Below are 15,231 nucleotides of genomic sequence, written 5' to 3'. Positions count from 1 at the left end.
GGTATAACTCTTAAGAAAGCGAAGTATACTAGAAACTTTTTTTTAGGTTTTTTGTGGGGATGCTTCTAAGTCTGTGTTGATTTCTAGTGACTGCCTGAACAAGTTCTTGCAGTTTTCTTGGCAAGATTTTTCAGAAGTGATTTTCTATTACCTCTTTCCAAGGGCTGGGAGAGAATGACTGGCCACTGCCTTTTGTGCCTAAGACAGAAATAGAACTCATGGTCTTCAGGTTTCTACCCTGATGCCTTAACTCCCATACAAAACTGACCCTAATAAGAACATAGAATGGACAAATAAATTAGTTTGTTGCTGGCTCACTACTGTCTTGCCTGGTTAGGCAGGGGCCAAAGGTTGGAGCACGTGTTTTGGTCCTGTGGGAGCATGTGTTGTTCCAGTGGATAAAAGCCCACATATACATGGGCATCATTGTGACACCTACCTAGTGAATTACTGGAAATTCGCAAACAAGGCAATATTAGTTCATATGGACAAATGGACTTGATAAGATAATTGCATGGGGTAGTATTTCTGGTTTTTTCCAAATTAAATAGTAACTATTGTAAAGGAGAGGGAGGAAAGACGATGGTGCATGGACAGTATTAATTGTGTCTCCTTGCTTGTGACTATAGTGAAAGTTAACCACCCAAATACTAATGCCTGCAGTTTTCTCAATCTGTAGTACTTCCAAAGGAACAATTGAAATGGTTTGTATTCTGGTAGCTTCAACAAATGAGTTGTTTTAAAAAGTAACTAAAAGGATAATATACATTATATATTATGGTACAATACGTTTCCACAATATAGTAAAGTCTGAAATCTGATCAGGGTGTAAAAAATACATGATGCAACAGTTTCATAGAAACTAAATTAATCTGATCAAGAAATGAATAGAAGACATCCAATTCTGAGTTCCATCACTGATGAAGGATAGCCTTTAAATATAATTTGTTCTTGGCAATGAGGGTGTAAATGAAAAAGGCCAATAAAGCAAAAGTATGAGCAAAAACAAGGAGAGAACCAACCTAGAAACAAAGAGAAATCTCTGGACAGTTAGAAAAAGTAATCAGTGGAATGACTTGCCTCCAGAAGTTGTAGATGCGCCAACACTGTAAGTTTTTAAGAAGAGATTGGACAACCATTTGTCTGAAACAGAGGGTTCCTGCTTGAGCAGAGGATTAGACTATAAGACTTCCCAAGGTCCCTTCCAACTGTGTTATTTTGTTACACAAAATATTTTGTTACTTTGTTTCTTATTTTAACAGGTTTTTGCCAGTGTTTAAATCAGACATACAATTTGAGATTGCTTTGGAGATTAAGACATGAGTTTTATCAATAGTTCTGAGTTTCACAGGTATTCCAGGCACTAGACTGCTGGTGAAACATGCACAGGTACACACTGCTCCCTGTCATCAACTTGAGAAACAGCATAAAATTTTGCTTGTCTTGTTCTTAAGGTGGTACCTGGGTAGCTTCAGGTACACATCCAAATGTGAGAATAATGTCTGAGCTGAAGGTCAGGACAAAAGTTGGGGGAGAATTCAATCTGATGAATTAAACTGCAGGCCTTTGACATTTTACATGACAACCAAAATAGAGTAGAATGAGTGGGTAGGAGTTTTCCAGCTCAGCTCTAAAAGAAAGGTTTTAAAAAATAATAATTTCTGCAATAATAGCTGCCTTTGTAATCTAAAGAAGCCTAATGGGGCACTCATTTGAATTCTTCTTCCCAGTTCTTATTTCTGGACATCTGAAATGGGGCTTTGTTGCAATGGCATTGGAATCTTTCTCTGAGGCTGTAGCTATAGCGGGGTTGACCTCTACAGTATTGCATGCTCATAGAAAGATGCTACATCATTCTGCAGTGACTAGCTCTCATCTTGAAGGGAATCCATATGCTTCCATTAAGGTTGGCAAGTGACTAATGAATGTGATTAGTTAATGAACAAGGTACCTTTATTCCTCTTAAGATGTGTATTCCTCTGGTAAAAAAAAAAAATCAGGGTTGTTACACCCACAGTAGGCAAGAATGTTATCTATGGCTTCTGTTCCACACTTTCTTCACTGCATTCAAGAGAGAACTCTTCAGAAACTAGCAAGTGAAGCTGTAATAGCAATAGCACTTAGATTTATATACTGCTTCATAGTGCTTTACAGAGTCAGCATACTGCCCCCCTGGGTCCTCGTTTTACTGACCTTGGAAGGATGGAAGGCTGAATCAACTTTCAGCCAGTCAAGATCAAACTCCTGACAGGGAGCAGAGTCAGCATGCAGTACTGCATTCTAACCACTGCACCACCACGGCTCTATAATGAACTGGATGTTGGTAGATTCTGATTCCCAGCATTCTTACATTGGTTCATGCTGAGTGAAGCAACAGAGTTAAACTTCAGCTAAATTTGGAGGGCCACAAATTCTCCACTCTTCTCTGGGAGTTGCTGCTTCAAGGAGTTTCTGAGTATGACTATGAGACTGAGTTGAGGCAGCAGCTGGACAAAACCCAATTTCTGGTTTAAAGTCCCCAGGTTGCTGGGTTAAACTAAAACCAGGTGACTAAGATGCTAAGCTTGTTGATCAAAAAGTCAGCAGTTCAGTGATTCGAATCCCTAGTGCCACATAACGGCGTGAGCTCCCGTTATTTGTCCCAGCTTCTGCCAACCTAGCAGTTTGAAAGCACATAAAAAATAGGGAAGGTGGGTGGGGAGGTAACAGCGTTCCATGCATCTTTGGTGTTTAGTCATGCCGGCCACATGACCACGGAGACGTCTTCAGACAGCACTGGCTCATCGGCTTTGAAATGGAAATGAGCACCGCCATATATATATATATATTTGAGAAGACATATGTATGTATGTATGTATGTATGTATGTATGTATGTATGTACTTTTCTCCAACCGGGTATTTCCCTACGTAACCAAGTTTACAGCCATAGCTCAGTGAAATCACATCCACTATATCCTAGGCTTCTTCAGACAGCAAGCAAGCATTTTGCTGCCTATTGGGAAACTAATATAGATCTATTTGGGACTGATTGGTCCTCATCAGTTAGCCACACCCTTACCATATATTCTCTCCCCGTAGAGGCTAAGTATTTGCTTTTATATATATATATATATATATATATATATATATATATATATATATATATATATATATATATATATATATATATATATATAAATAATTGAAAAAGAAACACATAAAATAAATTATGCTATGTTCCATCCTCTTCTTCGTACTCTCATTCTAAATAGGATGACCCCTCTGAACAGTCAGAACTTTTGTGCCAGACTTTTTTCCCCCAAGACCTCTACTTAAGTAATTAAAAAAGTTAACGATTACATTTTAATAACTAAACCATGCAGATAAAGCAATCTCTACTATTTTGTCTTGCATAGTCTTGCTGATATATGGGTCTGTAAATCATCCATCAGTAAATGTTTTGCTGCGAGCCCTCTAAATTAGGACAGGATGTCAGTCTTAAAAGTTCAGACTGATTTCCAAGAGACATCACAAGGTACTCTAAACCCTGTGTATTTTTATGCTGTAAACTTTAGAAGAGATAGTTAAAGCTAGTTTATCGTGCAGTCCTGTGAATGTTGATTTACGAGTCTGATCTGTTGAATTTAATGAAATTCACTACTCGTGGTGTGGACACAACTACCCTGTTTCCCCCAAAATAAGACATCCCCTGATAATAAACCCAATCGGGCTTTTGAGGATGGGCCAAGCGCTTATTTCAGGATTCAAAAAAATATAAAACAGGCTCTTATTTTGAGGGAAACACAGTAATGTTACATATTCAGCAACAGTTTCTTATAGAAAATAAACACTGCCATCGCTCGTACATACTCACCACATTCATTTTATTTTCACATTTATTGTGAATAAATGCTGCCATCACTGATTGATATCATTAACTATATATAGCAAGGCTGGGGCTGAAATGTGCTATGCTGTAATCATACTGCTTTCTAGTAACAAAAGAATGAAATGCTATTGTAGGATAGAGGTGAGGAACTGACAGCTTTACAGAAATTGCTGAACTACAACTTGCATTTCATCGAATAGCCAATGCTAAGCAATGCTTGGAGTGGAGTTTAGCAAGTTCTGAAGGGGCAAAAAATGCACAGAAGATTGTTAAGAAGCTAATCTACCTATTGAGTGCAGCAGTTAAAATTTACCCATATTGAATAAACCTTATTTCTTTGTTTTATCAATAGAGCCTTCTCTTGGCGGCAGCATATGTCTACGATGCCCAATATAATAGGAACATCCCATTTGAGACTTCACCAAAGGCAATCAGGTAAAGCCAGGGTTACAACAATTCTGAAGTGCAGTGTAAAGAGATATGTTATTAAGCATAAGCATTCTAAGACTCAGTCATCACTAAAGATTTTTTTTCAAGCTATGCAGCCAAAGGTTTGGCTCTCCAATAAACAATAAGCATAACTTTTGGTGCTTTAATTGTCTCCAGTTTCCTTCACATATGGATCCAAATGTAGTTAAAAGTAGTTGCTACTCTTTTAAAATAAAGTTGAAATAATAATTATTGAAACTACTTGCTGGCTTTTTTCTGAGTCTGTGTGTTAATATACAATATAGTTTGATTGAGTAATGTGAAGGTCTAAGACTCTGAGATTTTGAAGTCTTTAAGAAATACCAGAAATGAAGTGTGCCCCATGTACTTCTTAGCATAGCTAAGTCACTGTTAAGGGGCTAAGTGCACCCCTCTTTGTAAGTCTAGAGGGATGAATAACCCTTTAGCGGAGCTGCTGCAGCTTTAGATCTTCTCCACAGGGATACTTGCTTAGTGTCTATTTTGTTGTGTGTTGCCAGAGCAAGTTCTCCATACCTTGTCCTATGTTTTAGTGCAAGTTTAGATCTGGTGGGTTTAAGCTACAGTGCAGAAGATATTAATGGATAATTTGGTTCTATTATTTTCATTTTTTTCACCAAGCATTTGCAGAGATCTTAAGCTAAGGCTGGTGCCATATTCTTCTGAAGATACTCTATAATTTGCTGCTATGTGCAGCAAATTATAGAGAAGTCAGAGAAGACTTCCTCCATCCAGACCTTTCCAAACTTTTAAATGTAAAATTTGATTCTGTCTTATCATGGCTTGAGGTATTGTTTTATTCCTTAGTATCAGAATAGTAAATGACAGAATTAAGGTCTTTTATTTGACTTAAGTCAGAAATAGCATATTTCTTAAAAGTATCTTAAGAGCCGCGGTAGTACAGTGGTTAGAATGCACTACTGCAGGTTACTTCTGCTGCCTGCCGGCTGCCTGCAATTTGGCAGTTCAAATCTCACCAGGCTCAAGGTTTACTCAGCCTTCCATCCTTCCTAGGTGGGTAAAATGAGGACCCAGATTGTTGGTGACAATATGCTGACTGTGTAAACCACTTAGAGAGGGCTGTAAAACACTGTAAAGTGGTATATAAGTCTAAGTGCTATTGCTATTATGCAATATGCAATCTTGGCTTTTCTAGTAGTTCTTTTCCCAAGTTCTAAAGGACATGTTTTCATTGACCTAGAAACAACTTCAGAGTAATATCAAGGACTCACTTTTATGAAATGTTGAGAGCAATGTCTCATATTTTGTTGAAAAACAAGTTCATAGTCTTTGCAATATCTACAATTATAGTTTTTTTAAATTGTTAGAACAAGCTAAGGGTTCTTATTTGAACCTACTTGCTTTTTTAAAACCAATGTTCCAATCATTCCCGTATGTTTTCTTTACTCAGGCTTTATTATCTCTATAACCATTGGGCCATGCAAGCAGGTACTTATTTCTTCATTTTTGTAGTCCTGACACTTGCACTATTTGAAGAGCCAGCTGTATACCTACTTCCTTTCTTGGTAAGTATGTGATTAAATATATAACAGGCAACTCTTGGAAGTTAGAAGCTGTAACAGTGTGTGTAGAGATAGAGATAACCCATATTTACGCATTCAAAAGACACGATAACAAATTTAGGAAGCAAACAAAAAATTAGAGTGCCTTCCCTCTAGCAGCCAATATTCAGATACTGTAAGTAGAGATCAGCAGTAGACAAATAAACAGGCAAAAAATAATACTGTAATCAAGGAACCAAAGAGGAAACCACACTCCCACCAAAACTGGCAGGGCAAGCTATCCTGTACAAACACACACTGATGATGTTACCAAGTTGGGTAATGATACATCTGCAAACAAACAACCAAGCTCAAAGAGCATCAGGGGAATTTCAGAGAAGTGTGTGTGTTAAAGCAATCTTAAACCTGGTCATTATGACAAGCAGTTTTCCTCCTTTGACTTGGATTTAGTATTTTTATTTCTGAATTTATCTATTCTTCTTTTCAATAGATTACATCAGTGATTGAAGTCTTGTGCCTTTTTGTCTTCTTTGGAAGACTCATCCATTTTGCACATGTTACACCTCGTAATACATTCTGGAAAGACACAAAGAACATCTGCATCATGATAACAGTCTTGGTGGGTTTTAACTTGTACAGCATTTGCCTTCTGCAAATAGTGGCTTGTCACAGTTTCAGATGAAATCGTTTTTTGAAATCAATAGAAACTAAAGTACTATGTTGGGATTGGAAAGCCTAGAAATGCTATAAAATGAACAAATCATGTTACTGACATAATTTGTTTTAAAGATGCCTAAGTTTGGATCCACCAGTTGACACTGAAAGATCTATATAACACTATATAGTGGTTCTGTCCTTACATGCTGATGCTGCTGCAGTTCAGTTTTGGATGGGTGAAGTCCCCTGTTGATCCATAGTTGTAATTGCTATGAGATTAAAATGAAAGAAGAAACACACATGGTGTTTCTTCTCTCATTTTAATGTGCTGTTTTGAGCTCCTTGAAAAAAAAATGGGATATAAATCTATTCATAACACAGTAGTAGAAAATGGATGAAGATTCATGCTATTCTACGATATTTTGCATCACCATGGTGGGCAGCACATTTTGGTTTGAGATTTTGGGAAGTTAACACATATGAGCTTATCTTGTGTACAATGACACAGATCATGCTGTTGAATTTTGATAGTGCAATTGTAGCAAAGGGATCTGTTGTGACCTGCCTAGAATTTGGTTTTAAGATGGGTGGCCATATAAATGTTCTAAATAAATAAATAAAAATAGATCTAGGACCTGCCTGTAGCAGCTGGGTTGTCTACCACATATTTCGATTGCATTGGCATGTTGCCTATACTAAAGGCATGCTGGAGTCTCTGGTATTATTTATTCATATATTTGTGAATTGATCCATATCAGTTCCAAACAGCGCCTATGGAGGCTTACTGATTGATACTAACTAGACCAACTAGGCAACTGATACTTAAAATTGTTGGATAACAACCATAAAAGAGCTCTTTTACCACAGTTTTTGATACAACGATTGCACACCAGATCTTGTTTGCTTAAACAGCCCCAACTCAGCACGTATAACTACTGTGTATATAGTATATATGTATAGTATTATATTAGCATATTAGGCATGGTAACTACTGTGCTTTGGGATAAGAAAGAATTGTGTTAGTCTAACACAATTAGACTAACAATTAGTTGTACTTGCAAATGTTACATTTCAAAAGAAGTTTCTGTTAATGGCAATGAAAGGAACAAGGATAATTTCAATAGTGAATTGAAGCTGGAATGACCTTGGTTGTATAATCTTTATTCAAAAGTGCTTATCACTTTTCATTGTCTGGAACTCAAATTTCTCTAAAATATCTAGGCTGGATTCATGCATTTTCAAGGAGACTGCTTTATAAGGATTCAAGTAACCCCTCGTGTTTTGTTGTACTGTCCTCTGTATACAAAGCTTTGTTTTAAACGATTGCCTTGGTACAACAATGGTGAAAGGTTTTTAATTTAGTCATGTAGAGAATCATTGGTGCACCCTGCTCATTCTGGATTCGAATCTGCAAGTAAACTAATTTACAGTCCTTATTCTCATTCTATTTCCCCACATTTCTGAAACAGAAGACATGAATAATGACAGTAGAGCTTTTGAGTCTCAATACCCAGCAACTAAACATTGACTCCTTTGTCCTATACTCTGCTCTCTTTGTGGATGCTAGCACAAATCTCTGGTGTATAAGACCCAAATTTACCATTTTATGAGGTCAAATTCTTGACTCTTGCATACCAATATCTTGTGTGTAAAATCTAAATGCACAAGCATAACTTTATTTTCAGCTTATTGGAAAAGGGACTCCTACCTGTTATTAAGTGTTTATTTAAACTTAATTGCTTAAATGTAAATCACTTTTCCCTCTTCCTTTCAAATTGTAGATGACATTGATTGACTTAATTATCTATGGCATTCTTAGAACCTTGAACATTCATGGTGTTCGGTGGTCCAGGCCATTGAGACCCATCTTTTTAATAAACTTTGCAGAGAGCCGTCAGGTAAGAAACTAGAGTGGGTAATTTCCATGTTTGACAGTCTATAATACAGTTATTATTTAACTATACAGTTAGTCGATAATGTTGATGTGGTTGCTATTATGTGTGTGAGCTATAGAGGATATTTTCATCTTCTTTTTGAAATTGTTTTTTTTTCTTCCTCTTTCTCTCTTCTGTGCAAATTGGCAGGCTTAACCTGGCCTACCTTTGGCAAAGCTGAGGCATGAAATAAGGTATTGTTGAGCCCCTGAAAGCCAGGGAACATGATGGGCTGACCTGTGAGGGTTTTGAGAATTCTGCATGTGGTGGTGGGAGCAGCTAATTTGAAGAGGTCTAGAGCACTATTGAGGCGATAGCTACAGAAAGTGCAGGTCCTATTCCCTATGCATCATTCTGTGGTTGTTATTTTTTTTATTTAAAACATAGTTTTTTTTTTTAAATGTACTTTCCCCAGGAAGGACAAGTGGGGGAAAAATTGCATGTCAGCTGTACCTGGCATATAATGGAACAGGAAGTATGGCTTCTCTGTGTTGTTGGTTCCTTTTGTATTTGAAGCTGCTCTGAGCATGAAGCTTAGTTGTTGAAGCACCTGAAATGTGATGCCCAAAATGCCCATCTCCATGGCAACATCATCCTCTCTGGTTTAAAACTGAAGCCTGCCTTAAAAAGCTGCATCCATATTTTCAGTTGACATATGATCAAGCTAGATTTCACAAAATAATCCTGCCTCCTGGTGCCTGTGCAAATGCCTATAGCAGAGAAATCTGTGTGTTTTTAATTGCTGCATGCATGAAGGCTCTCCTCTACAGGCAGAATAATTGTAAGAGAGCAATTTTTGTAGAAAATTTGAAAACTGAATAAGCTTAATTGTTACCTATTACAGAACACTGAAGAGGGTTCTAGTCGTTTGCTGTTTCCCAAAAACAGCATGCATGTGTACAATCAGGATCAAATTAATTAAGCTGCGGGTAATAACCATTACAACAGCTTTGAGTTTCAAGTATGTAAACAAGACATGGATCCAGAATTGCTGTGTCCTCTGCCAGGAGGTAGGGTGGAGATTTGACTTGTACTGAAGGAAGCTTCTCAGTGGTGAAATTCAATTTTTTTTACTACTGGTTCTGTGGGTATGGCTTGGTGGGCATGGTGTGGCTTGGTGGGCGTGGCTTGGGCATGGCAGAGGAAGGATACTGCAAAATCTCTATTCCCACCCCACTCCAGGGGAAGGATACTGCAAAATCTCCATTCCCACCCCACTCGGGGGCCAGCCAGAGGTGGTATTTGCCGGTTCTCCGAACTACTCAAAATTTCCGCTACCGGTTCTCCAGAACCTGTCAGAACCTGCTGGATTTCACCCCTGAAGCTTCTGTTTGTATAGATGGGAGCCTCCTTTGCATTCATGGAGTATGTGACCCACTAAACTAGTCTCGAAGGTTGATTGATTTTTGTGATATGAGTCTAGTAATCCTTTAAGGAAAAAAAAAACATTTCCAAGGATATAGAGAATGGTACTTCATCTCATTCGTTTCCTGGAATATAGAACCTCTGAAATATCTGAAAAATCTCAAGAGATTTTTAGAGATTGGTTCCAAGATTGTTCCCCCCTGATCTGTTACTTGCAGCTGGAACTAATTGTATAGGGAAAGGTAATCATTACAAGTAATAGAAGAACATGGATGCTCTTTTTGGCAGATCCGGCGAGCCTTTCGAAGCATCCGGAACACACTGCCTGAGATCACTTATGTTTTTCTACTGTTCATGTTCAGTGTCCTGATGTTTTCTCTCATGGCTCTGAAGCTGTTTGGAGACAGGTATGGGGGCTCAGGTTAGCATCACTGCCATTGTTTTTGGGCAGGGGTGAGTGGGTGGGAAGTATTGTCTTATAATAAATAACACTCAAGCAGTTTGTTTTAATTTCTCCTGTTTGATTGTGATCCCTCATTTTTTAAATGCATGACTGTTTTTGTTTGAAGGAATTTGAAGACCTTGGAAGGCTTGCCCTATTTTACAAATTATCTTGAAGTTGTATTTGATATGTACGTGCTGGTGACCACCGCAAATAGCCCAGACATCATGTAGGTAATTCTCTTCAGACCAGAAGTAGTTGTTAAGTTGAGATGACATGATGTGCAGGAATTCATTGTCCTTCCCCTGCCATTTTCACAGTGGAACAGTCTAAGATAACCAGTCCTAATCTGAATCCTCATTTTATATTGGAGGATGGGGAAACGAGATAAGTATGTAATAAATGTGAATTGCTGTTTCCAGGCTCCCTGCATTTCATTTGTGAATTAGGCATACAAAGATTTTAGAAGGGGTGGCCATTGGGAAGAAGTAGTAGTTACCTAGGCAACTTTTGGAATGTATTGTAGATATTTATCTCTTGTGGAGAGCAGATATATGACTATTGCTTCAATTTTGTGCAACAATTATGATTATAGGTAGAACTCTATTCAGATCAGAACCATGCATCAAAAACCATAGATACATAAAATTGTTCATCACAGACAACAATGTCTCAGCTATATTTATCAACTACAGATACACAAAATTGTGGATAATGAAATTGTGGAAAAAGACACCCATCTGTATAGAGCTATGTGAATGGGTTGGGTTCAAACATGGTTTACCTCTTATTTTAAATCAGCCAAAATTGCCTGGGTTCATTTATCCCAGTAAGCAATGAATTACAATGGCTAGATGTCATGATATAAAATGAAATAAATCCCATTAAAAAGCCTGAGAATAGGTGATTCTGTTATGGGAAAAGTGTTTTCGACATTCTCATCCATTACCAAATATCTGCTTTTTTCTCTGGAAATCACTAGGACCTTCTCTTTAGTATATTTAATGCAAATTTTCTTTCTTCCTTATAGGATGCCGGCTTATGACTTCAGCTGGTGGTACAGTTTATTTTTCATAATATATGTAATAATCAACACCTACATTTTCATGTCAGTCTTTTTAGCAGTTGTGTACAACAACTACAGGAAACACTTAAAGGTAAACTCTGCATTTGGGTAGCCCTTGCCCTTAACCCTGCTTACTGAGCTCACACTTGAACCTGTCCAGTTTATACCCCTGAAATGTGATTTGGGGGTGGGGCAGGGGAATAAGACACAAAATAGGTATATTAAGGCTGTGATAAATTTAATGCCTCAATTTTAGCCTCCCAAAACTCCACAAAAAGGAACTGAACGTTGTCCCCCTCCACTGCAATTGCTGTACCACAACTATGGACCTTTAAAGCCATTTTTGAGAGCATTATTCCAGCCACAAAAATGTTGTCCACTTCACCTTAGCTGTGGACTTAGAGTGTTGACCTATTTCAGGGCTTTCCCTAATTTAAAAGTAAATGGTATTTTTTACAAATCTTTGGTGTTCCAAGTCTGTTGATATTTCCCTCTTATGTATGGGCGATGTTGTTTAGGAACTGGAGTGAATATTCACAGCTTGCGTATCTGAAATAGAGATAGTTAGTTGCCTTCCATTAGGGACAGACAGAAAACTGTCTTTGTTACAGAGACTTTGAGAGAAGGGGATATAGTGGATTCCCTATAGAATATTGTCCCTGAGTCTCAAAACTGCTTTCTGAGCTTCCCTATAAGCTCATATGATAACTTTTCTTCTTTAACAGTTATTCGTGTTTTTCAGAATGAGATCCGCAAGCTTGCTTACATGAAACGTCACAAAATGATAGAAGCCTTCAACCTCCTAAAGGTCAAAGTAAGAGATGAATTTGTTATCCAGCAAGATCAGTGGAAAAGTCTGGTAAAAATGGTGGCACCTCATATCAGTGCATCCCATCGTGAACTCCTTTTAAGGATATCCGATGAAGAACAGAAAGGTTACGTGGGTGAGTATCAGTTAAAGATGCTTTGGATATATTGATTGCTTCAAATTCTGATGCAAGCTGATCAAATATGCCCCTTGAGTCCATGTGACACTAAAGATTATGGAGCAGGCAAAAGGGATATCAGCATTATTATATGGTCTTCACCTGCCTTGATGATTTTTTTTTTAAAAAAAGGAAGAACCAGTTGTAGATTGCTTTTAATATAAGTCTTTAATTCTACTGAAACAAAGCCCTACTTAACCCATATATTTAAGGGGGGAAAAGACTATCCATACTTGGACAGAACCTTAGTCATCATATGTTTATGATTTGATGAGAATAAATGTAGTCAAGATGTGACTACATCTTGCATCCTAAATTCTCTCTTGCACACTTGTGTCAGAAAATGATTGAATGTATAGATTAAGTCTGATCTACCTATTCTAAGATCACCTTTCCCTGTTGAGTTGTTTCCCACAAAAGAAAAATGGATGATAAGTTGAGAGTCTGTTACAAAGTAAACTAGTGAAAAGTTTACATTATGACACTATCTTCTGCTTTAAAAGTTAAAAATAGAAATAACTAATACAGGTAGTCCTCAGTTTATGATCACAATTGAGCCCAAAATTGATGATAAGTGAGAAACTTGTTAAGTGAGTTTTGCCCCATTTTACGACTTTTCTTCTCACATTTGTTAAGCGAATCACTGAAGTTGTTAAATTAGTAACATGATTGTTAAGTGAATTTGGCTTCCCCCATTGCCTTTGCTTGTCAGAAGGTCACAAAAGGTGGTCACATGACCCCGGGACACTGTAACGGTCATAAATATGAACCAGCTGTCAAGCATCCAAATGTAAATCACATGACCATAGGGATGCTGCAATGGACATAAGTGTGAAAAATGGTCATAAGTCATTTTTTTCAGTGTTGTTCTAACTTCGAATGGTCACTAAGTGAACTGTTGTAAGTCAAGGACTACGTGTACACATTTTTAATACAGATGAGGATTATCTTCACAGAATCTGGTGATTCATTCCATGCACAGTCTGCAAAATACATAACAACAACAACAACAACTTTATTGTCATTGTATGTGTATACACAGTATACCCATACAACGAAATTCACTTAACACCCAAAGACCAGGTCCAACACACATAACAATCCCCAAACACACTCCCACCCACCACAATTCCCCACCCTTAAACTACCCAAGCATCCACACAACAGACCAAGTAATACTGTCCAACAGCTCACTGATGGTGGCCCTTTAGTTCATTGTTGAGTGCAATTATAGCTCTGTGATAAAAACTATTCAGAAAACGTGTGGTCTGAGTTTTAATTGTTCTGTATCTTCTGCCAGAAGGCAACAGTCCAAAAAGATTGTAAGCAGGATGGGAAGAGTCTCTGAGAATGTTATGCAACTTCCTCAAACAGTGAGATTCGAAGATGTCGTCCAGGGCTGGTAGCTGGAGCCTGATGATATTCTGGGCAGTTTTAATGATTAAACTGATTATGAAATGATTAAACTATTGCAAACTATTATTGCCCCTTATAAACATGGCATGCATGCTCATCAGTGTCTCTGTCAAGCTATGATGATGTCAAACTGTGATATCATGGCGCAAATACCACAGGGGTGTATTGGTGCTGTGATATGAGATGCAAATGTGTAGGTTGTGGGGTTGCATGATGATATCATCACACACCGGTTGTCCTTTTCCCTTTGATCCACCTGTGAATGCATATCCTACCATATATAAGCAATGAGCAAAAATTGTTGCTATTCTTTGTATCATGCTGTGATCATTTTAATAAAAAGTTTTGATTAGGGCTGCTTCTTAATTGGATTCTGTCATTCTTTTGTGCATGACAGACAAAAAATCCTTTGTACGTCTGGCTGATCTTTTGAATATAGAGGTGATCACACTGAAGGCCCGCATCCACCCCTTAGACATCTGGTTTCCACAGGTGTATAACTCGACTCCCAGCCTGGTTTTACGCAGTATGGTCCAGCACAGGTACGTCTATGTTCAGGAAATGACTTGCAACAGTCCCAGTATAATATTTCTGCTTGTCCATGTGGGTGGCACATAATGTAGCAGCTGCTTTAGTATTCCAAATGTATTTTATGAAATGTAATCTCCTGTTAGATAAATTGATCACCAAATTGATCTGTATTTCATTTCATTTTTCTGCAGAGCATTCATTTGGATATATGATATTATCATACTAATTAATGCGGTCTTCATTGCACTGGATGAGAAGAATCCTTATATTTCCTATGCAGAGTGGGTGTTTTTATGCTTGTATATCATTGAAATACTCCTGAAATTATATGTCTTTGAACCCAGGACTTTTTTTGCAAGAAACCAATTCTGGAACTGGTAAGTAATCCTTAGTCTTGGTCTTTTTATGATGAGCAAACCAGTTCCACCTACTTTACATCCATTCACTGGGGAACATTTCACATGAAGGCTAACAATTTGGCTGCTTTACATTCAAGATTTGGGTTGTTCTAACAATAAATCACATTTAAGAAATATTAAACGGTTTGGTATTACAGTAGAAAAATATTGAAGAGCCAAAATAAAAGAGGAAAGTCTCCTTTCTATATGTCTATGGATATTCTCAGTCATCCAACTCATGGTTTTCCCAAAGGTGCTTTTTCAAGAGGCAACTGGACTTTTTAGTTTTCTATGAAGATGTTTAGCTTCTCATCCAAGAAGCTTCTTCAGCTCAGCTCAGCTCAGCTCAGAGCTGAAGAAGCTTCTTGGATAAGAAGCGAAACAGCTTCAACGAAAAACCAAAAAGTCCAGTTGCCTCTTGAAAAAGCACCTTTGGATCTCCTATCTATGTGTTCTTGCCCTTGGCAATAACATGTTAAAATGCCTATTAAAAATCAACAACTGCTCTCTTACTGATTAATGGAAGATCTGACTGGTACTTAATGCTTGTCTGACATCAAAGATTTCAAAATATTG

The 15,231-nt window shown here is 37.7% G+C and overlaps 1 protein-coding gene across 1 annotated transcript in view; it reads left to right on the top strand.

Moving 5' to 3' along the window:
- Positions 1-15,231, top strand: part of LOC117671572 (two pore calcium channel protein 1-like) — a 31,186-nt gene that overhangs the window by 5,957 nt on the left and 9,998 nt on the right. The window contains exons 2-11 of the mRNA XM_034427520.3: positions 4,222-4,304; positions 5,749-5,863; positions 6,351-6,479; positions 8,299-8,415; positions 10,105-10,223; positions 10,386-10,487; positions 11,289-11,415; positions 12,067-12,268; positions 14,124-14,268; positions 14,449-14,634. Of these exons, the coding sequence (XP_034283411.2) occupies positions 4,222-4,304; positions 5,749-5,863; positions 6,351-6,479; positions 8,299-8,415; positions 10,105-10,223; positions 10,386-10,487; positions 11,289-11,415; positions 12,067-12,268; positions 14,124-14,268; positions 14,449-14,634 (1,325 nt within the window). The remainder of the gene's footprint in view (positions 1-4,221; positions 4,305-5,748; positions 5,864-6,350; positions 6,480-8,298; positions 8,416-10,104; positions 10,224-10,385; positions 10,488-11,288; positions 11,416-12,066; positions 12,269-14,123; positions 14,269-14,448; positions 14,635-15,231) is intronic.

The sequence above is a fragment of the Pantherophis guttatus genome, chromosome 1 (assembly GCF_059756535.1).
Source record: "Pantherophis guttatus breed Tessera chromosome 1, ASM5975653v1, whole genome shotgun sequence".
Lineage (NCBI taxonomy): Eukaryota > Metazoa > Chordata > Lepidosauria > Squamata > Colubridae > Pantherophis > Pantherophis guttatus.
Note: the sequence above shows the minus strand (reverse complement) of the source record. Positions and strands in the feature narration are given on the sequence as shown.